The sequence below is a fragment of the Pyrus communis genome, chromosome 8, assembly GCF_963583255.1.
Source record: "Pyrus communis chromosome 8, drPyrComm1.1, whole genome shotgun sequence".
NCBI classification, from domain to species: domain Eukaryota; kingdom Viridiplantae; phylum Streptophyta; class Magnoliopsida; order Rosales; family Rosaceae; genus Pyrus; species Pyrus communis.
Window position 1 is genome coordinate 1498967 of NC_084810.1, and position 24508 is coordinate 1523474.

The following is a 24508-nucleotide window of genomic DNA, read 5'->3' on the forward strand; positions in this document are numbered from 1 at the left end:
CTGTCACCGAAAGTCGTGTGTTTGTATCCACTTCACCTAAATATCGCTTGTATAAAAAAATTACCACTACGTATCACTCCATTTTTCGGAAACTGAAAATGTAGTACAAAATAATTCAACCTATCTATGAAAAACTTTTAACATAATACAAAATTCAGCTCCTTTTACTTGAGCTAAAATTCACACCCCACAAACTTGATACTCTTACTAACTACGAAGGCCGTACACCATCCAATAAAAAAGTACTGTAATCACCCCTGCAGCCTTAATCTTACTGAGACAAAAGAAGCGAAAACAAATCGAAAAAAAAAACCGACTCTTCTAACAGCACCGAGGCTCTGTTTGTACATCAAGAAAAGACTCGTGTAGAACACAAATGCGAACGTGAACGCTATGCTGATTCATATCGTTGTTGGACCCAGGGCTGTCTCTGACTAACTTCGGATCTTCGTTCTTCCATTAGACACTGATGCCGGGCTCAGAACTGGACTCTGCAGGGGAAGGGAGTGCCATAAGCCGTCCCTTTTGGGCACGAGGTGGGAGATGCTTTGCTGGTTTTCTTGATCCCATGGTCCAGGGCAAGAAAACCCCTGTACCACTTTGAGGGACTTTTTGAGGGCTCAATACCATAGGACGAACGGGGGCTACCATGACTACTGGAGCACGAAGGACACCCCATTTGGGCATCACATCCATTGCCTCATAACCATTGGGAGCTGCTCCATCTGGCATCGTGTATGGGCTTACCATCCCGGGTTGCCATAGAGTCATGGCACCATTGTTTGTTGGACTTTGGGGCGACTGGAACTGGTTGGAGTCTACTCGGACTCTGAAGAAAGTGATGCTCACCCTTCTGTTAGGAGATGGACACATCACGTGTCGTGACATGTCAGCACTGTTTCCCCTCATGACTAAAAGGGACCTGCAGAAGTTAAACATTAACGTTTGCGCTTTTCGACCACCGTGAAAAGATAAGTGAAACTGAAAGAACTAAGAATACGTACCCTTGTTTCAGTGATAGCATCAGCGGCCCCTTGTAGTTCCCATCATTATCGCTCAGAAGGGTGCGCCCGAAAGCCATTGCTGATTCAGAGAGGAGAAGAGTGGCGATGGGCTGGTCCAAATGCGGTGGTTTCAGGAATGGCTGTGAATATTCTCCCTACAAAATAAATGATTGCAATTAAAACCGTTTCTCTCTTAAATTAAAAAGAAAGTGCATAAACAAAGACTTATAACACAAACTAATGCGGCGAAGCGCCCTCTTTGCAGCTATGTTCTAGTAAACAATAACACAGGCGGTATCATGACAATGCAGCAAGCAAAACATAGAATACCTCCTCAAAGAAGTTGATCATGCAACCATTCGGTCGTTTATACTCCGGAATTAGCTGCCATAGTACAAAGTGATCAATCACATCTTCGAGAAGAGCTGGAATCGGCACTATATTGCCTATAAACACAAGAAAACAAATTAAAGTTAGTTTCGGTATTTAGTATGCAATGCATAGAAATGAATCGCTGATAATAAGACATTGTCCAAAATTTGACAAACTAAACGAAATGACATATAAATAGTTGAAGTATGCATTACTAGTTTCGGTTATTACTTGTAGTATCCTCCTTGATCTGCCCGAAAATTGGAACACCAAACTGAATAAGCTCTCTCCTGTTTCCCTTAACCTGCTTGTTGAACAAAATGAAGGTCTCGCCTGTATTCAATCAAGAAGATAACTTATAGTAGCCTTTCCTATGTTAAAAAAAAACGAGTTAGCCTCAATAAAGCTACATGGAAAGCTTCGCATTCAAACTTCGGAAGCCAATTTTTTTAAGAACAAATGAATTACTACAATTATCTCCATTACACAAAACGACGTAATAGAACAATATATGAGACCAAAATAAGATACAACCCAGGATGAGACAAGGGTTCCTTTACCTGAGAGCTCTCCATTAATTCCAGCCGCGTGGAGATCATTTACAAGGTCAGTCAATTTGCAGAGCTCAGTGTCAGCGAATATGTCCTCATATAGCTTCAACCCTTTCACAACATTCACCTGCCAGTGCGGTCATCTGCTAGTCAGTAATAACTACCTGATTTTTTTTACCAGAATATACAGCATATCAACTCTTTGACTTCTATCTTACAGAGTGACATTAGATTGAGGAAGAACTCACCATATGCCCCTTGACCGACTCCTTTGCTGAGAAACCTTTAGTCAATTTGATCTGGGTACGACGTGCCTCACACTCATCATGATTAGAGCATATTTCCTCGTTTACTGAATTGAGCTGCGCTTCTTGTGAACCTGCAGTAAAAGCAGAAGGTAATCAAATCGTTAAAAAGAATGCATTCTATAATCAAATGAGTTCACTAGCAAAAATCTATGTTAATCTGATGGATAACTGATAAACAATAGCCTGTCAACTGATCCAAAAAACAGTTGGTTATATTGTACCGAAGTCAGCTAGCGTATAATTAACGAACTAGCATTTATCGAACTATGCCAAAATAGCTATCATACAGAAATGATGCAAAGTTTCTATCAAATCCGAGTCTACAAACATTGGATTTGCAATAAATCACTGATAAGCATGTATTGTACGCAATCCTTTTGAAACAGAACAGAACAAGAGTGTTTTTTTACTGTCAAAATCGTAAATTATGCATAATCTTCTCTACATATCGATTTAACTGTTAAGTACTGTGAATTAGGAGGTACATAAAATTTTGAATAAGCTTCAGATGATGCATTTGTGGAATGTAAATCTTCATCACAATTTCTAAAACATAAAAATGGAGATATGGGCATTTTATTCCCAATATGCCAATGCTTCCACCTGCCGCTCATAAGTGCTTTTACAAAAAGCAAAAGCTATCCCTACTTACCGCGCACAACCAAATAGGCCGGACACAGTAACAAACAATTAAACAGTAAGGCTACACACAACACACCACTATAAGCATAGAGAATATCGGAACCTTAAACAGCTGATCCGGCTGTCCAAACATAATGATACCCCAGCCGGTTGGTAATTCGGCAGCATGATACACTACTCGAAACTTATACGAATATAAGAAACGAGGTGTGCAGATTAACACACGTCGAATCTAGTTGGTATGTCCAAATAAATAAAAAAAAGGGTACAAGTGGGTACATGTAGTATTACATTACTATTTCGTATCGTTTTGTGTGTTAATCAAAAGTGAATTGGCACAATCATAAACAAAAATTAAAGAGAGTTTTAACGAAATACTTTCGGTACTGTTTATTTTAACGAAAAATGACAATTTTACTTTAAAAAGTCACTCATGATACTATTCACTTAACACTTTTTTGTTATTTTAATTAAAACTCAAAATTTTCAAATTCATTTCATTAGTTTTCATAAAAATTAAAATGCTAAACCCAAACGCAATTCATTGCCAACTTAACCCCTGGCTTGCCCCGAAACTCGGTATTATCAACCTAGCCGGGCCCATAGCAAGCTGGGCCCCACACCATAATAATTAATTTTAATGTTGGGATGACCACCCAAACTTTTGTCAAAGAGCACCTGCCAACCCAGATTGAACCAACAAACCAAACGCAACCCGTGACGTCAGCGGCTATGATCAGGCGCCGCCTACCCTTGAAATCAAACGGCACGCTTCTCGAGCGCCCAACTAACTCTCACACCGGTTGCATCCAAACTTTTTCCTTCACCACTCCACCTCGAAAATCTGAAATCCCCGCTAAAACCTCGGGAAAACGATTCCAGCCACACTAAATTATTTTTTTACCTTTTAATTTTTAATTTCTTCAAATTAATTTTTTTTTTTGGAAATTAAAAAGATATAATTAATAATAAAGAGAGATTAGTTAAGCTGGAAAATTAGAAGCATCACCAAACAGACTCTATTAAAAATCTGACTCTCTGCCACCTTTATTTTTGACATAATTTTCATGATAATATTATAGAATAGTGTACCAAAATATGTAGTAGTTGACAATCTTAAAATAAAATCTCACCTTAAAACAGTATTCTTAACGTTTTCTTAAACGTAAAGAAACACAACGTTGAATTCAAAGCAGAGAAAATGGAAAACAGGGTTTTCAATCTCCAAGTAGAGGAAATGGAAAGCGACGTTTTGAATTTTACCTATTTCCAAAAATAAGTCTTGAATCTCGGATCTGGGGGAAAGAAAAAATGTTGCTCCTAAAATAATGGACAAAAAAAAAAAAAAGTAGTTTTCTTTATAATTAAAATAATATATCTTTTTGTAATCAGAAAAATATCTAATAAAATTATATTTTATTTTCTCGGATACCAAACAGCAGAGGAAAAGCTCTTTAGATTCCAAACAAGTTTATTTCTTTTCTTTTCTTTTTTTCTCACTAACCAAACGGACCTAACGCTTCGTAAAACCAGAAAAATAGAACTTTCTCAGCTACAACTACGTAGCTTAAATTGGAATTTCAAACACAACTGAATCCCGATTAAAAATTTATCAAAAAATCGAATTCGATTCATATCAAATTTCAGAATTTAATATTAAAAATTCAACCGTGGAGGAAATGAATCAGATTATTTACCTGCATCAGTAATCTCGCTATCCGGCGAAGCCTCCTCATCGGCTACCTCGTCGGCGGCGGCGCGAATTCCATTACTCTCCGCCACTTTCTCGTCACTTTCCTTCACTTTCTCTTCGTCCAAACACGGTTTAACCTCCTCGCTCTTGCAATTTTCCTCTGTTCTCGAAACGTCGCCGTTCTCGACGCAGGCCTTCTGGTCCTCCATCTCCACCTTCTTCGACCCGACGTTTCGGAGCTCCACCATCACATCGGCAATGGAGTGGTACTTCTGCATCTGGAGCACCGGGATCCAATTGATCCTCCTTCGGTGTATCGCCGCGAAAACGGAGGCGTACTCGTCACCTCCTCCGCTGAGCTGAGCCAGGTGCCCACAGAGGGCGTCGATGATCGCGTTTGCCGCCGCAAATTCTCCTTTGTACCAACCAATAATAGCGTCCTTCGCCACCGCGTCTGATACCACCGTCACCGGAGCCGGCATCGGCATCATTGCGGGTCCCAGCACCGGGGCGGCTCCATCACTCAGCGACACCCCTGGCCCAACCGCCATCGACATCTATGTCACCGTTAATCCCGAAATCAATTCCCTTCTCTTTTTTACACACTCCGAACCGAATTCCGGTATTTTTCCGGCGTTCCTCTCTGAAACTCGGGAGATTTGAGGAGGAGGGAGAGGAAGAAGAGTAGAGAAGGAGGCGGAAGAAAATTTCACATGGAGGGCTCTGGGTGGGGACTCTATATATACTCCGGAGAAAGAGTGAGAGTGGCAATGTCTGTGTCGGTGGGGACCACCGGTTGATGTGGCAATTTAGAGGTGGGATACGTGGCACTATTTTGGGGTTGTTGGCTAAAATGGGTGGAACGATAGTTAGGGCACAGTTGGCCGACTGCAGAGGCGGGGACGGAGGGTAAGTAGAGGTAAAATTACAAATATACCCTTTCTCTGAGTGAATTAGGTTTATGGCACGTGCAATATTTGGCTGGCGGGGATTTTCACGTGCACCAGTGTACATGTATAAGAAAAAGGCTTTCTACTTTTCATTTTTGGACCGTATAGATAAATCCAAGACTTCGATCGATTAGCTGATTTAATTAATAGTACTTGTTTTCGTTTTATTTGAGAGGTTTTAAATTTGTTTCAAATCAATATATTTGTAGTACTTTGTTGTAATTAGTTCGGTTACGGTAGCGTAATTTTATTATGGTATTTTTTATCGTTGTAAAACTCGCGTCAAAATTGGTAAGTAACATTAATTTAATGGTGATGATCGATACGATAATGTAAAAAAAAAAAAAAAAAAAAAAAAAAGCAGACTAGGTTGGGGTTCAAAACGTCTAACAAAACATATCTTATTTGAAAAGGTTTTTAAAATGATTGAAAATATTTTTGATGACAATGCTTTTTAAACCAATCCTTAATAAAAATCAAAATGAATTTTGAAAAAACATTTTAAGTACTTTCTGCAGGGAGCACAAGATATGTGCTTCTTTTAAAAAAAAACAATTAAAGTGCTTTTGAAATTTAAAATCAATTTCACTAAAAACAAATTCAATTATTTTAAAAGCACTTTTAAACAAGCGCATGTATGATAAGTTCATAAAGTCGCTTTGGCCATTTACATTTCCAATTTTTCTGCATTTTCATCTACTATTTTTGTCATTATTTTTCCATAAACTTTGGAATTGTATTACTCATGAACCGTCTAATATTTTTATACGGTACCAATGTCCTAATTTGGTAATTTGGATGTGAACTCAGCCTTATATTCTAACCAAGTTCATAATTACAGTTTTATCAAATTAAATATTGGGTGGATTTTTCAATAATCTCTTAACATGTATTGCAGAAGCGCGTATTAGTTTATGATTTAATTCAAAGAATCCAAAGTTACGATGGCGTAATTTTATTATGGCGCTTTTTATCGTTGTAAAACTCGCGTCAAAATTGGTAAGTAACACTAGTCTAATGGTGACGATCGATACGATAATGTAAAAAAAAGCAAACTAGGTTAGGGTTTGAAACGTCTATGAAAACATATCTCATTTAGAAAGGCTTTTAAAATGACTGAAAATACTTTTGATGATAATATTTTTTAAACCAATCCTTAATAAAAATTAAAAGGAATTTTGGAAAAGTACTTTAAGTGCTTCTTGCAAGGAGCACAAGATAAATGCTTCATGCAAGAAGCACAAGATATGTGCTTCCTGCAATAAGCACAAGATATGTGCTTCTTTTAATAAAAAAAACATATAAAGTGCGTGACGGCCAGCACGTCTTGATCTTGGTCCGGGCGTGTCACTTTTGGAACTCAAAATCAATTTCATTAAAAATAATTTCAGTTATTTTAAAAACACTTCCAAGCAAACGCATATATGGTAAGTTTATAAAATCGCTTTGGCCATTTACATTTCCAATTTTTCTGCATTTTCATCTACTACTTTTGTCATTATTTTTCCATAAACTTTGGAATTGTATTACTCATGAACCGTCTAATATTTTTATATGGTACCAATGTCCTAATTTGGTAATTTGGATGTGAACTCAGCCTTATATTATAACCAAGTTCTTAATTACAGTTTTATCAAATTAAATATTGGGTGAATTTTTCAATAATCTCTTAATATGTATTGCAGAAGCGTATTAGTTTATGATTTAAGTCAAAGAATCCAAAGTATATTATATTATTGATGCTTAACTGCCCTCTCATGCCGAGGGCGGATTTTAAGCTCACCATTGATATCGACACATTCAAAATCGTCAAATATTCGGAGCGTTCTTCAATTCAAATTTTTTTTTTCTCTTCTTGTTGCTGGATATCTTGTCCGTACAGATCTTCTCTTTGTTTTTAGGAATTATTTAATTTAAATATCTAACATTGAATCTAATTAATATGATCTAACTAACGATCATAACGTTGGCTAAAATATATGCAAGTAACTATTCGAGTAATATAATCAATCTAATCATATTATACAATCATATATTTGATCTGATCATTTAATTCGTAAACTTTCCAAAAATAAAAGAATATTAACAGATTAACGGTCATTACTAATTAGCGCACTGCATTCGTGTAACTATTAATAAGTTATTTCGCCTGAAGGGCAGTTAATCGATTAATGAATCGTACCAAGTAATCGATTTGCTCGATCGGTCATTTTAATCATTAACTAAGTTATATGTATAGTAATTTTCTAAGAATTCCATATATGTAACACTTTTAATCTATTTCGGCTTTTTTTTTATTTTTTTATTATTTTTTTTAATAGAAGTATGATATTTATTGATGTAAGATAAAATCGTACAAGCTAAGGATAGCATGCTTAAATGGGTCTTGATAAAAACCTTGCAGGGGCTTTCAACCCGGTTTAAGAGAAAAAGAGCAAGATACGTTGACTTTATTTGATGAGATCATTTGTTCATAAAATACATCAAGGTTAGCTCAACTAGCATGCTATAGTACTAAAGCTTTGATGGGATCATTCACAACGAAAATTCATTAACCTAATGTTAGTTTAATGGTCATATAACTATTGAGGTAACTTCTAGTGAGTTTTGGACTAAATTGTTTAGTGAGTTTTTTGTTTTAAGACTTTGTTTGGATGTACTAGCAATATTCAAGAAGGGATGTTGAACCAAATTCATGCACCATTGCACACGAAAGATCTGTGCAACTCCAGTAACCTATAAGAAAGCGAATAACCATGATCGGACCGGTCTTGCGTACCGGTGTGGTGCTGACCAAAAGCTCTCCAAACGATTAAGTTAGTAAAGCAATACTAAGACTCAATCAGTGGCCGGCAAGAGAATAAGGAAAGAATATGCATTGTACTAGTGAATTACGTTACCAGAATTATGCTCTAGACGGGGGTGTTTATAATAGTTGGGAGAGAGACCTTTTAGGATATGAAATCTGTATTAAACCAAGAGAATCCAAGAGAACAAGATTGGATATTGTTTCCTCTTAGGAGTGTGATTCCTTATGGCGCACGTCAATTCGTAGATTGTAGGAATCTCCAAGAATATAGGAAACCTGTCTGATCCTCGTCGTATCAAGTTTTCATGTCTTGTGGAACAAGAATGGTCGATTTCAACGAAATCAGCAGACTTTGCCTACCTTTTCGGACCACACCAGGAGCAACTCCATTCGATCGAAGCTGTTGATTCCAAGACCAGGCTTTTGAAGTACGGGTTTTATGATCCACCTTTGCCCGGCCTTGAAAAATTTTCATGGTCCCAAAAGGGAAAACCGAATTTATTAAGAGCTCGGATACAAGATTGAATACTCTCAACTAACTATATTTATTTAAGCTTTAGAAGAAAAAAAAACAAAGATGTGTTGATGCATCTATCAAAAAAAAAAAAAAAAGCCAAAATATAAACACAAGAGGTGGCTTTGCCCATAATGCTATTTGACATCACTATAAGTAGGCATAACAAATTTTACGACAAGACGACCCAGAAAATGCCATATATGTGGTGTAGGGCAGCAGCCCCGTAATCGGCAAAGTTCGTTTTTGGGTGGTAGGGTCCAATGAGAGAGCTCCATTGTTGGCTTGTAGACAAGGAAGGAAAGTTGTGTGGTTCCGAGAGTGTAGAGCGGTGCCTTAAAGTTTTAGGGTTAGCAATTTGTGCCTTCTTCTTTGTTGTGTCCACAGACTCCACTCTCCACCGAAGACATGGATGGATGGTCGATAGATTCTCAGCAGTTGCCACTATCCACCACCATAAAAGACAGTAGTGGACTGCCAAACCAAGCCGGCTGGCTGGCTAAAACTAAACTGCTCATAAAAAAAGCCACTTGTAAAGCAATCGGCTTATTGCTTTTCCCCTTTTTGTATTATTTTAGTGCAGAACCTTTCTTATTCTTCAATAATGTTTGCTGTCAGTCCTGTTGCTCTAATTTTGCATGAAAACAAAATAAGCAGCTTCTTTCATAAGCTAATTGATGTTTACCTGTCAATCCATGTGAGTTTAAATCTTTATGTTTACAGAATACAGAGAGATACCAACTATAATGCACATAAAACATTTGATTGACATTACATTCACATGAGAACATATCCCATTTTTGTTTTAGTACGCAATGTAGATTTAATTTCGAACTTAATTATGTGGTCTTTAATTGATATTCTAATGTTATCATAATTGAAAATTAGAATATACGATGCTAGGGATCAGTCACGAATGCAAAACTAAGCCGTGAAACTAAAAAAAACACGTGAGGGAGAGGAGGGAGAGAGGACGAGATGATCATCCAAGCCACTACTTGAATTCGTTATATATATATATATATATATATATGACTTAAGATCTTAGATATTAATTCGTACAATCAATATCTATTAAGTAATGTCGTATATAAATGAACGATACTAAAACACCTCACATCATTTTTGCCACACAAACATCTTTGTTAAATTAGTTAACAAAATTTTATTCTGCGTTTTATTTGAAATTTTTTCTCCAACATATAAAAAGTATAAGAACTTATTTGAAAGTGTTTTTAAAATGGCTGAAAACATTTTTGATGAAAATGTTTTTGGAACCAATCTCTAGTAAAAATGCAAGTGAATCATGGAGAATCATTTAAGTGCTTTTGAAACCTAAAAACATTTACTTTGAAAAGATTTCAGTCAATTGAAAAGAACTTCCAAACGAATCTATTATATATATTTTTTTTCTACGGTATAAGGTATACATCTTTTTAACAAGAGCATTTTTAGTCGTGTCACCTGTGCACTTTATGTGTTTAAAAAAGGGTTAGAGAATCCAATTTGGGTATAAATATCTATATATACCTGTCACTTTCCTTGATAGTATGGCAAATGAATAAAATTACGCTTTTAATCTTCCAATTAGGATACAAAGCTCTTGTTTCGAAAAGGAATGACAACGTCTTCGCCTCCTTTAAGCAAATTAACAGTGAATAAATTAACTTTAAAGGGCTTTAACCTTTATTAGATTCTGTCAATTGAGAGTAATTTATATAGCATGTGTAGTGGCAGACTCACTAAGGAGCAGGGAGGCAGTTGATCTTTCGAATTCCAGTAAATTTCTAAGGATAATTTGGGTGTAGCCCTTTGAAGTGTGGGCATCATTTTGGCTAGATAAGATTTCTAAAAATATATCTAAGAAATGTTCGTGAACTTTACATGTGACTCTCCAAATAGTTTTTTTTAGATTCACCACTGGATATATGTATAATATTATTGTTTATGTCAATGTTACATAAAAAAATACAATTATATTTTATTATTGACAAAAAATTATAATATCAACGCACTTGTGACATGTAAGTCTTTTTCGTAAAATGGCAGAATTGTTATAAAATTAAAATAACTCTACGTGGCCAAGTTTTGCAAGGAATCCAATCTTAAGCTTAAACTTTATAGTGGGGGAAAAAGCCATGATTCCATTCGCCTTCTCAGCTCAAAATCGAAGGTGCACACGAGACTTGAGAGGTCCATGTAAAATGGATGTCCAAGAAAGTGTACCATTTGGATGGAGACCCACAAAAGCACTTTGTAGAAAAGTCAAAATTCAATTTCTAACTTTCACGCAATTTGTTATCTTCTAAACTTCATGTACCAATAGAAACTCTACATGCATGTATTCCTTCTACGATGAACATCAGTCTATATCAATATTATATATAAGAGAAATGCTAAACGACATCTATCAGAGTATAATTCTTCATGTACTCTATATCACTTCACAATTTAACGTCAATTCATGTGCTACATTATAACACTGTGTCAGAAACGTGAGGTAACAGAGAGTCTATGAAGAGTCTCACTTTTAAGAGAATCCTCCTGATATTTATGTATATATAATTTAGCATATACTTAGTTAGAGGGAACCAATTATCTTGATGATCAATAAGGACAAAAATCTATATATCGATTTCGTATATGTACTTACGTGTTCACTGTGCAAGCCAACTTTTAGGGTTCCATTGGGATGTGACATTTCAAGCATGAGAACTTTAGTTACTTATGCTCCAATATCTCAGAGTTTAGGTCAAACAGCTGGATGAATACATTGATAATATTATGTAAGTGGTTACTACATATATTCCACATTTTAAAATTAAGATTATGGCATTTAGTCGAAGATTGATCTTATGTACCTATAGTATGGATCTTACCCAGAAAGGCGGATTCCTGAAATTTTCTCAAAGGTAGGTTATAATTTCTTTTTTCCCGAATCCTCCCATTTATTGATTGGAGTCGTTTTGGGAGCTGCTTTGATGTAATCGGCTAACTTTTGCTTAGGTGAGATTGTCTTATTTTCGTTGAATGAGACGAATTTCCAGTAAATTAGCAATTTTGTTTTTCATAAACGCAATTGGGTTAGAACCCGCCCACCCTAGCCTATATGGTCCTAGGACACTATGAAGATATAAAAGTATCTTTGCATTCATCCAAAATATGAGACCACCCCTTTACTTCGAACGTGTTTGAGCTTGTGACAAGTACTACTTTTTGTTAAATTTGGATGGTGGAGGAGGAAGATGCACAGAACTCACACATATGTAACGTGGACCATTTAAACTTGTAGCAGAAGTGGTTGCATTTTTTCCCATTTATTGTGAAAACGCAATTAAAATGATCGAACATGTCATCATGTGGTTTGCTCACGGCCGTGAGGTTTGGGAAAAAGATAGTTAAAGAAGAAATCGATTCCTTTTCGTGATCTGTAAAATCTCTATGATATAAGGTGCTCGAAAGAAAAAAGTATTAGTTGATAATCTTAGGCTTTCTACCTCCTTTGTTCTATTCTATTCCTTTTTCTTTTTTTTTTTCCTTTCATGCTAGTATAGGTAGATTATAAAAATATTTTATTAATTTATGATTTTAGTTTGTTTGTAGACGTGAACAAAAAATTTACAAATACTTTGGTTAGGAGATATGATTATGAGACAAAAGCTCATGACAAAAGGGATAGAGGAAGATCTACGAAGACTTAGAAATATACTCTAAGAAAAGATATGGAGTACTTGGAGCTAACGGAAGACTTGATACAAAACTGAGCGCAATGACATTTTAAGATTCATACTAACGACCCTACTTGGTGGGATAAGACATAAGACATTGTTGTTGTTGCTTGATTTTAGTTTGTGTAATATTATTTATTACTGCAAATGGAGCTTTACATATAGTTTCTTTAAAAAAAAAAAAAATTACATATAGTTTCATTAAAAAAAAAAAAAAATTATGTCCCCAATTCGAATCGAATTCAATCCGCAAAAATAAAAAAACAATCATGCTTATGCACTCTGATGCGGATACGATCCTTATTGATTTCCCTTCTTCCTAACAACTAGCTATTTAACTCAAACTCTGCTCAAAATATTATTTATTATAGATTTATATATATGCATGATTCTCATTGCCAACCTCAAAATTGATATATCTGTTGAGGACAAATGTATAGCATCCCTCTCCAAATTAATAATGGTGTGCAAATGATGTGCTATTTGTTTTAGAAGTATAAAATCGACATATTTACTGATACATTCTCGAACACATATTAAAAAAAATATGATGCGTATGCAAATAACTTTATCATTTATTAATACCAAAGCTGTGTTTTGTTTTCACCGTACGCGTGCCGAGATAGTATTATATTGACATAGTCCCGATTGGAATTGTCGGTTAATTGTGGATATATGAAAATCCCTTTTGGACTGGTTCGCCATCTCTCTCTCCCAATGCCTCTCAAGGTCGTTCCAGAAATTAATGTGCAAGTAAGATTTTGTGGACAGGAATGCAAAGTCGTAGTAGGCCATTTGGCTGCATGCAAACCTGAAACTTTCTTTTTCGTATGGACTTGTCACATGATGTATTTTTTCACGTGTTATGATATGTTTCAAGTGTTAAGATTTGTTACATGAGTAGACGATATGGTTAATATGTATCGTTTTAAATATATTGATAAAAAATAAAAATAAAAACAAATACATATGTTTCAAATTGAGTAAATTTGTACATCACGTGGCGGTTACATTTCTAAACCTAACAAGTGAGAAATTAATCTTAATATATACAGCTACCATATGGTTATGAAGCCTCACAGATTCAGTACGTACTTTTCTGCAACCTCGTGATATTTCACAATCAAAATGTATATTTTTTATGTTTTGAAAAAATATATATGTATTTTTGTTCAACAGTCTACCAAGTAGACATAGTTTGTTAAATTAGTTAAAGCAATGTGATTTCTTTTATACATTCGCATAATTTTTTACATGGTTTAGATAAATTTAGTATAAATATCGATTGCATATAAAAAAGAGAGGAGGTATTGGCCGATTTCCCTCCCACCACCCCCTCCAACCAAACTTGTAAGAAGCTCTCAATTTCTTCCCTAGACTTTTATTTTAGCCTATAACCTCCTAAACTTTTATAATTGGTCAATTTCTCCATGAACTTTAATTTTGTCAATTACCTCTGAACTTTAATTTCCTTGCTAAACTCTAAATTCAAACAAAAAGTTTACGGAGTGAACTAGCGGAAGAGAAGAAGGAAAAAGAAAACAATACAAAGCTCAAGGGTAAAATTGACCATTTATAAAACTTCAAGTGGGAATCGGCTAAAATTAAAATTTCGTGAGAAAACTGACCAATTACAAAAATTCAGAAAAATAATTGACTAAAATTAAAATTTATGAGAAAATTATCAGCTTCTTATTTGTTTAGGAAAAAAATCGACAAATACCTTAAAAAAATAGTCCACCAAAATTTCAGCATGGCTCTTGCTGAAACATTCAATATGTGCGTGTGCGTGTGCGTGTGAGTGTGCATGTGTTTGGGTATGCATGTGGGCATTTCTAAACGTGTATAATTTGGTGGTTTGTCACAAATTGAATTGTCAAATCGATTTTCATCAAAATATCATAGAGTATAATTTATATGCAAGCAAAGCAAAAGCCCACATGCTTTAGCATGTTACATGCAATATTGATTATTGTTGTTCATTTGGACGGCTCTGGAGTCCTGGCCCTCTGCCGATTACATATGAAATAAAAAACAAAACAAAATAATTAGTTCTCAAACGTGCTTACAAATAATTAAAAACTACATAAACATGCTTTATGTTATATATTCCCTCGCTAATCACAAGCCGCTAGTGGTTAAAAAAATTGAATTAATCTAATAATTAAAAACTACATTAACAACTAACACGGGGCAAGCTCAGTGTTGGGGACAAATTTTCTCGCCTGTATGTCCACAAGAGATGTCGTGGGTTCGATTTCTGGCGCGTGTGATGGTAGCCACGAAGAGACTAAAAATGCCTATGAATATTTTCAATATTTGAAATTGTAGACTGTCGTGACGTGACACAACGAAAGTTACAAGAAAAGCGATCACAAACGGTCACCCTTAGATAGAATATGGAACACCAGATGTAACATTCCATATCGCCCAGGGTAGTGATCCTTATATGTATATTCTCATCCTTACCTATCACGAGGTCTTTTGGGAGCTCATTGGCTTCGGGTTCCATCAGAACTCCGAAGTTAAACAAGCAGCGCGCGAGAGCAATCCCAAGATGGGTGACCCACTGGGAAGTTCTCGTGTGAGTTCCTAGAAACAAAACCGTGAGGGTGTGGTTGAGGCCCAAAGCGGACAATATCGTGCTACGGTGGAGTCGAGCCTAAGATGTGGTGGGGGCCCAGGCCGGGATGTGAAAATTTTGGTATCAGAGCCTAACCCTGGTCGTGGTGTGCCAACGAGGACGTCGAGCCCCTAAGGGGGCTGGATTGTAACATCCCACATCGCCCAGGGGAGTGATCCTTATATGTATATTATCATCCCTACCTAGCAAGAGGCCTTTTGGGAGCTCACTGACTTCGGGTTTCATCGGAACTCTGAAGTTAAGCTAGTGACACGCGAGAGCAATCCCAAGATGGGTGATCCACTGGGAAGTTCTCGTGTGAGTTCCTAGAAACAAAACCTTGAGGGAATGGTCGGGGCCCAAAGCGGATAATATCATGCTACAATGGAGTTAAGCCCGAGATGTGGTGGGGGCCCGGACTGGGATGTGACACTAGAAGCTTGAGAGAAATAATCTCGATTTTTATTCAATAAAACAACCTCCTTGCATAAAAATCAAAGAAGTTGTGGATCAACTTGGAAATATCAAAAAGGGAAACGAAAATATAAAATAAAAAACTATTAGACTTGGTTGTTGTTGTGTTCTCGAGTTTGCGGCACTCCAGTTGTTTTTCTATCTTTTTTGCTAGCTGCTCTACATCATGATGAAACCACTAACTAGTTCATTTTCTAAATAAATAAAAAAATAAAAACTACATTAACATTTGCTTTTTCGGCACTACTAAATTTGATTTATGTACAATTTACTACGCAGAAAAGAACAAATAAATATAATTTTGTTTAATTTTGGATACCTATGTGTGTACTATGTAGATAACAGATATATATTAACCTCAGATGAATATTGTTTCTCAATCCAAATTCCAATGCTGCTAACATCTTACTATATCTTCAGGTACATCTTCAGTTCACAAAACCTTAAGCATTTCCAATTAACCAATACATATATTTATTTTGTTCATTGAGATCCACTAATGAGGTTTTATAATCAGCAATCTGCTTGTTCATTATTAAAAAAAATAGTAATGCTAGTGACCATCTATTTAAATCATATTTTGTAAATTATATAACGTGATTATTGATGATTGAACTATTACTTAAGTGTTGCCTAACGAGCTTATTTTCTACCTAGCATATACCTTTTCTTTTTCTTGTACAAGCAATACAGAAGGGTAATCGATACTTCAATGCCAAAATAAACACTCTTAATACTTGAATTACAAACCCTTTATATCATAGCTCTGCTTTTATTTGAACTTTTTGTTTTATAATAAATTGAGATTTAGTTTTTGTTCTTTGACAAACGATAAGTAATTATACTGAATTTATTTAAACTTGAATTTAAACATGGGTGCAAATAGTGAAGTACGCTGCACTGACAAACTTAACTCTGTTATGGTATGCATAAATTTAGCTTTAATTAACTATTATTTTAGATAATTGATTCTCTTTTACTTTAGATAATTCGTGAAATTATTAATTCACAAACGCATGTTTGACTTGGCTCAGCAAGTGAGGGAACGCTTTAGAGGAAACACAAAAGCCATGCACATCAAGTATTTGCCCAAAGAATCATAGTTAATTAATCAACATATTTATTTATGAACCAACCTGGATGAAGTTTTCATTTGAAGCAAACAAATGTCTTTTCCCCCTTTCCACACGGCAACACCTTTTTCCCTTTCAAGTTAGACCAAATAGTCCATCATCATTACATTGAACATAATCAACAAGCGGTTTTTTAAAAGAAAAAATCGATAATATATCTAGTGATATTCATATTCACTTATAAGTAAAATATTTTATAGTTAATTCTAGTTAAATACGAACTTGAACCACATTATTGTGAGGCTTAACCAACTCTTCCATCCCTATAGTGTAAGATAACATTGACCGTTAAAAAAAAACGAGAAAAAACTTGTTTTGAGACAAAGAGAATAAGCCGAACTACTCTTCAAGCCCTAGACTGCAGACGACAAAGCAATGTACTCTTTTCCCCCACTAGAACAATTGAAAAGAAAACACCCCCGATAGAACGGCACTCCCGTTTGTTAAAGTATTCGGAATGCTAATGTTTTAAATAACAGTTAAATGTGAGAAAATTCTTATGTGTTACAATAACACCGGTGTTATATAATATAATACTGGTGACATGAGATCGGTTGTGGAAGGAAGGTAGGGGAATGGGATCGTAAACGTATGACCCCAATAAAGTCAATTGGCTACCCCTACAATCTTATATGTTAGGCTTGACCCAAAGAAGGCATGAAAAGACAAAGGGATAGAAGGCCATGTTCATTTTATATGTTTTTATAAGTAGTTAAGGGTGCATGCTATATAGGTATTTTTAGCTAAAATGATTTTTAAGATTGAATTTTTTTATTTATTTTGGTCTTTAAGATTTGAAATCGATAGAACTGATCCTGAGTTTGTCCATCGTCAATCGTATTTGTTTTTCTGAGAAAAATCTTTGTTAAATAAGGACCAAAATAACAAAAATACACTCAATTTAATAAACAATGTATCAAAATGATTTGACAAAAATTGAGAGTAAGTTTGTCTCATTTTTCTTATTTAGCAGAGATTTTTCACGAAATGATCGAAATAATTGATGGCGGACACATTTAGGGACAAAAATTGACAGTTTCGAGGACCATTTTAACTAATAAACCTTGTGTGTGTGTGTGTGTGTGTGTGTGTGTGTGTGTGTGTGTCAAGAGTCAAATATGTACATGGGATGCGTATCTTGCTTAAATAATGTTGGAGTGAGAACCAACAGCATTCGCTTAGAATGCGTTGACCTTGGATTTATATAAGAAGCTGAATATGAAACCTCAGTTGATAATACTATTGTCCTAAAAAATTATGATTTCGCCTAAAATAGAAGAAATGATAGTTGTTTTATTCATAATCTTAAGAAAATTAAGACTAACTTGAACATTCTCTGCACTGCTATATTGATAGATAAATGAGATTATATGACAATTTAGAAAATAAATCCAATCGTGGTATAGTGTGGGAGTTTCAATATTTAAGAGAAATATGGCATATGGAATATACCATTATGCGCATGCTCATGAGCCTGACACAAAAAGAACTTTCGAAGAAGCTTCTTTCGCAAGGCTGCTTAGCTAGCTGCATAATGCACAACAGTCAACGAAATAATTCAAAATTTGGAAAGCGAAAAGGAGAAATTTATGAGTAGAAAAATCAAATTTAGAGAAGAAAAAAAAATACGGTCAAATTGATTAATTGGTGAGTCGAATTTAGTGGGTGAAGATGCCATCCAAGATTAAACAAATGCAATGGAACTAAGAAGAATGTCTGGTCTATGCCGTCACGAAAGGGATTCAAAGCATGACAATTGACAAATTCGAAGACCTATTTTCATCGCCTGTTTTGACGGTAATACCGTTACGTGACTAAGTTATGAGAAATGACGTTTGAACTTTAGATGCAGTAAGTTTAAAAGGTCTTAATCATTAGAGTAATTCATCACTTACATAATACATGTTTATTCATAATATGATGTCCTAAAAGATAAACTCATCAACTGCATGCAATATGATGTGATGTCTTTTTATTTTTTTTAATTTGTTCAATACAAATATCAAAAATATATAAAACTATAATAAAAATATAAAGAGTGTAGAAACCACTTCTCGTAAATTTTGCTAGAGTGAACCGACAATGGCAGCTCCGTAGTAACCATTAGTACATAAAATTTGACCATCCCCACTGGACCCTACCCCTCATTATCTTACCACTTGTATATTTAACACGCAATGTACCATTTCGTGTTTTCAGCATATTGAAAAATCTCTTTTTCTTTAGAGAAGACTATGGAAGCTTGGAAAAGTATTCTCGTCGGATCCTTCGATCCTTTTCCTGGAGATCCTAGGAATCCCATGATCGTAACTGTTTATCATACATCGTGCAATTATTTAATTTTAAATTTAAATTTTAAAATGATTTATGATTGTACGTTGTACGATAAACAATCACATCATCACATCATCACATCACGTATCCTTGTCCTGGAAGCTTCTTCGTGCACTATACAACAAGATGGGGTCCACTACTTTATTATGATTTATGAAGCAACAAACAGAGTGGGCCAAATAGAAAAATCTGATCATGTTCTCGTAAATCATTGTTAAAAGCCCATAAGAGCCTGCCCAAATGACCTTTTTGTGTTGGAATGTCCAGTCGGTCGGTCGGTCGGTTGGTTTGGTCATATTAACATATTATTCATCTCCATACTGCCAAACATATATAAGTTACGATATAATAATCGCTATACAGCTAACTGGTTAATAAGTTAACATGACATTAATCACTCATTTAAATTACTAAACAACATCGTTTCTAGAATACACATCGTCTCATTGACTAATTTTAAAGAAAACACTCTCGCTCAAGCGCTAACTAATTAATAAGTTAATACGACATTAACCTCTCGTTTGAACTACTACACAACATCGTCTTATTGACTAAAATACACACAATCTCATTGCCTAATTTTATAAGAAACACTCTTGCTCTAGCGCTAACAAGTTAATAAGTTAATACGACGCTAACCACTCATTTGAACTACTACAAATCGTCGTCTCATTGACTAAAATATTGACTAACTTTATACAAACACTCTCGCTCAAATGCTAACCAGTTAATAAGTTAATACGACACTAATCACTCAGCTGAACTACTACACAACATCGTTTCATTGACTTAAAATACACATCGTTTCATTCACTAATTTTACAAGAAACACTCTCACTCTAGTGCTAACTAGTTAATAAGTTAAACGACACTAACCACTTGTTTGAACTACTACACAACATCGTCTCATTGACTAATTCCATAGGAAACACTTGTACTCGTAAACACTCTTAGTTAGAAACAATCCCAAACAGGCCAAGACGTCATTCCGGTTCATAACTACATATGAAAGTTCTTGTCAACATAATATAAATGTAAACATAGCTTGTTTTCGCGTCATTCATTACAGAACGGTCCTGCTGTTGCTTTCCGAGCACCTTCTTTTCTGAAGCACTTCAAGATTCCGTTCAGGTTCTTCTGTTGCTAAACCAAATCGAAAAAACATATTCCGCCAATCCATGGATTGTGACCTCCATTACCTTCCAGTGACTTAAATTTGGCACTAATCAAGAACATAGATCCGAGAGGCAATGTCTTGGACCAACCAATCGAATCCTTCAAGCAGTCCCTCACCGGTGAATGCACTGCAGCCGACAATTTGCCAATGCCGAGTTTTATCCATGGCCTCCAAGTTCAAAACCTTGGCAATTTCTTCCGGAGTAAGGGCACCTTTTATGTCCTGCTTGTTTGCTAGTATCAACAAGGATGATCCAGAAAGCCTCTCCTCCTTCAAAAGATTGTCGAGTTCCGCTTTGCAGTCTTCTAACCTTCTAAGATCTGAACTGTCAACTACCCATACCAGACCATCAGTTTGCTCAAAATAGTTTCTCCAGTACGATCTTATTGTTTTCTGGCCACCGACATCCCATATGTTTAGGGTATACTTTTGGTAAATGATGGTCTTGATGTTGAAGCCGAGTGTGGGACTGACAACGCTGGTGTCCTCTCCATTAATTCTCAGCACAATGGTAGTCTTACCAGAATTGTCAAGCCCGACCATGAGTATACGTATTTCTTTTTCCTTCCTTTTAATTTTTCGAATAATGCTGAGAAGCCCCATTTGCTCACAGACAAAATCAGATTGAGCTTCTCCAAATAGACTTCAAGGTTCGATGCAAAAACCAAACGAGAAATTTTTCTCACAACTGAAACTTCAATGAGGCTTTCAAATCCTGAGCTGTTAAATTAGAGAAAATTAAATTGACAAAGGCACATTTGCAGTTCAAGCTTTACGTGCTGAGAATTAGGAGGATAATAAAACTTACTTTAGTCATCTGTCGTTGATGGTAGGCAGTGGTTGCGGCCTCAATCCTGGCAGGAACAGGTGAAGTATGAAGTGATTAGGGCCTGGCGTACATGATTATTCTGTTTTACCGAAGAATGCACAAATATGAAATTTTCCTTACACAACAAGAAAACTCTAGGAACTTCAAGTGTATGCTATTTACTGCGAAGCACACTTGTGCTGAAAATATTTCATGAGGACTGATGAACATAGTATTTAGGACAACACAATGCCGTGCTCATGATCAGATTCAGTTAGCTAAGAAAAGCCTAAAATGCTAAAACTTAAAAACATGTAGTTACCATGGCGGCGAGGCCTACCAAGTAAACATCATGCAGATAAACACTTACACACATGCTCACAGGAACACGAGATGAGATGCACATATACTGGATTAGTAACAAAACTCAGTTTGAAATTCAAAAAGTCTAAGGGAGAAAACAAGACGGTGTAGCAAACATCGGCTGCAACGTAAAACATTTACTATACTAATTCCTCTTTTTAGCTGTAAAGGTTAAGCTGGTGATGGCATTATAGGGGAAAGAAAGAAGCAAAAAGAACTACACATTTCGAAATTATCAGTCACCGCAATGGTGTGACGCGAAGGATTCATCGGTCTCAGAACACATTATATTCAGGATATGGCATTAGTGCCACGGAATTGCCAAAGGCCGGAAAAAAAATGCAGAACAGGCACATAAGCGACCCCAAGCCAACAAGGCTCCCCCGCTTTGTGAAGGTCGGGGGAACGTCTATTCGTAAGAATATCACAACATAAATTCTACCCGCAAGTTGTTCAATTGAGATTAGAAAGCAGAGTCTAAAAATTCACAAGTAGTTCAATTAGGACTATTTAGTAACAAGCTAAAGGCCATGAAACAAATGCAGAACAGATACATGAGAATCATAATATCACAACACAAAATCTAATTGCAAATATAATTTAAAGTTAGTTATCTCAAAGTCTAAGACTTTACAAATATAAATAAAATCAAACAAAACTCAGATGTAATCGTATGCTCACAAGCAGTTTAGACAGAGAGAGAGAGAGAGAGAGAGAGAGAGAGAGGACTAAAAGGGTTGCTGTGAGTTCTTAGGGATGAAAATCCAAAGGGGTGTTCAGGGAATCTGATGAAAATTGACGGTGGGGATCGATATCGGGTAAAATCGGCGGAGATCAGAGCATCCGGGAGTGATAGTGAATTATGGATTGGTCGCCATCGTTGCAGGTTTGATAGCATCAGTTTCAAAGATTAAAGCTTTAACGAGAGAGAGAACTCACCCACCTGGGAAATTTGAGACGTCGGCGGTTCTCGGCGGATCTGCTCGAGGAGGTGGGAAATAATGGCAAAGGAGTCGGCGGGAGAAGAGCTCAACTGAAGATAGTACGAGAATGCAAACGTTTCGACACTTGAGAGAAATTAACTTAAATATTGTTATGTTTGGAACCCGATTGGCAAATTTGATTTTCGGAAACGTCCTGGGGCCAATATGAAAATAACGAAAATACATAATGTCCATTTTGCCCTACAGAAGTACAAAACAGTAACAAATTGATGGTATGATGTTTGTTATGGAATTTTTTTCCTTTTTCGTTAAAATTTCCAAAAATTTTGGAAAAAATGAAAGAAATTTCATAATAGACATTATACCATCAATTTTTTATAAATTTTAACAAAAAAATTTTAGTACTGTTTATTTTAATAAAAAATCACATTTTAACATTAAAAGGTTAATCCTGATACTATTCACTTTACCCTTTATTTTGTTATTTTCGTTAAAACTCAAAGTTTTCAAACCATTTTCATTAGTTTTCTTAATTAATTGACATTTTTGTAGTTTTTTTTTTTATAAAAGTAAATTTTATTACCAACCGACTAAAGTACAAACAAAGGCCAAAATACAAGATTAACACAAAAAGAAGGCGGCCAACAAAACATAGAGGACAAGGTCCAAAGCCAGCTTTGGAGCCCAACCCACACAAAAAAACAAGACATGGAAACGCAAATCTACAGCTCCCCCCTGTGCCTGCAACAGCCGCCACCGGAAAACCGAACAACGATCTCCACAATATTGTTGGCAACATGAAACTACCATCGACCCTAGCCATAGCACTAGAAAAACTGGAGGAGAGAAAAGCTTCTTGCTTTTTTGACATTTTTGTAGCTTGGGTGCAAAGTAAACACAACATTGCTGGCAACATGTTCCATGACTTGCAGAACAGGGTTTGGGGAATCAACAATCCAAATGGCAATAGTTGGATAACGTTGTAGAAATTGGACGATTTTTAACTCAAGATTACACTTATTGACTACAAATTACAAGAAAAAAAGAAGAAAGAGGATAAACCGACCGCTTTAAATAAGAAAAAAAAAATGAACTGATATTGACATTCTAAAATAATTATAATATCCTTTTCTGAAACCGTATCATGAATAAGGTGGACATGTTGTATATCGTGAAAATGATCATTGTTTTGCGATAACTCTTTGGTGAGTAGAAATCGCTTGAATTGCTGGGATGTAAATCACTGCAAATCGTCTCTAGTAACCCACTCCCGCAATGTATCCTTAACTTCATACATTTCAAATACGCACTCGTCATGCTCCTCGTCATCATCATACTACACATGAAAGTTGAACCCAACGGATACAACATACTAGCGAATATGTTTCATATACAATGTGGTATGCCAGTGACCACCTTGTGAATAATGTGTGATTGGGCGAAGTGTTCGAAATGCAGGACTAACTGTGATGGCGCTGAAGACTGTCTCACACGCTCCTTTGAACTGATGCAGGTGCAGGAGGATTATTGCCATAATTTCCCATCAAGGAAATATAAATAGGTGATCGAGTTTTGAAAAATTAGTGTGATTTTCTAGAGAGCGGAAAAGGTCGTTGGGTTAAGAATCCAAGATAGTTCGTCTTTCACGTAAAGTACTTGATTTGTCGATTTTTTGTGACATTATGATTTGGGAGAAATTTTTTATTGTGACGGGTACATAAATGGTACATTACGTGTTTTAATAAAAGTGGTGGAAAATTTTATTTTTTAAGTTATTAACTTTTTAGCACACATATCCCACCATTTGTATAGTAACATATGATGTACCATTCCGTGTACCAGTCACACTGAAAAATCTCTCATGATCTAGGATCATATTCTCAATCACTTTAGGCGACTCTATTTTCTACTAGAGATTTTTCAGTCTGACCGACACACATGGTAGTATATCATGTGTCATTATACAAATAGTGTGATATGTGTGTTAAAAAGTTAATAACTTAAAAAATATAATTTCTCACCACTTATAATTAAACTACATGGTGTACCACCTATGTTCCCGTCACAATGGAAATTTTCTC

The 24508-nt window shown here is 35.7% G+C and overlaps 2 protein-coding genes across 3 annotated transcripts; both read right to left on the reverse strand.

Moving 5' to 3' along the window:
• Nucleotides 1-31: 31 nt before the first annotated feature.
• Nucleotides 32-5279, reverse strand: LOC137742051 (RNA demethylase ALKBH10B). Its single transcript, XM_068481792.1, has 7 exons — nt 4575-5279; nt 2176-2306; nt 1937-2054; nt 1608-1709; nt 1335-1450; nt 1005-1159; nt 32-922 (listed from the first exon to the last, which is right to left on the reverse strand). Exons 1-7 carry the CDS (start codon nt 5125-5127, stop codon nt 460-462), a joined length of 1638 nt encoding a protein of 545 aa, XP_068337893.1. The 5' UTR covers nt 5128-5279; the 3' UTR covers nt 32-459.
• Nucleotides 5280-19889: 14610 nt separating this feature from the next.
• LOC137743541 (ADP-ribosylation factor-like protein 2) lies at nt 19890-22536 on the reverse strand. 2 transcript variants are annotated; one of them, XM_068483455.1, is made up of 3 exons: nt 22427-22536; nt 21121-21166; nt 19890-21032 (listed from the first exon to the last, which is right to left on the reverse strand). In XM_068483455.1, the coding sequence occupies exon 3, from the start codon at nt 20913-20915 to the stop codon at nt 20358-20360; it is 558 nt and encodes a 185-aa protein (XP_068339556.1). In that variant the 5' UTR covers nt 20916-21032; nt 21121-21166; nt 22427-22536; the 3' UTR covers nt 19890-20357. The 2 variants fall into 2 exon arrangements, with proteins under 2 accessions (XP_068339556.1, XP_068339557.1); XM_068483456.1 differs by having other exon boundaries at nt 22423-22532.
• Nucleotides 22537-24508: the final 1972 nt, after the last annotated feature.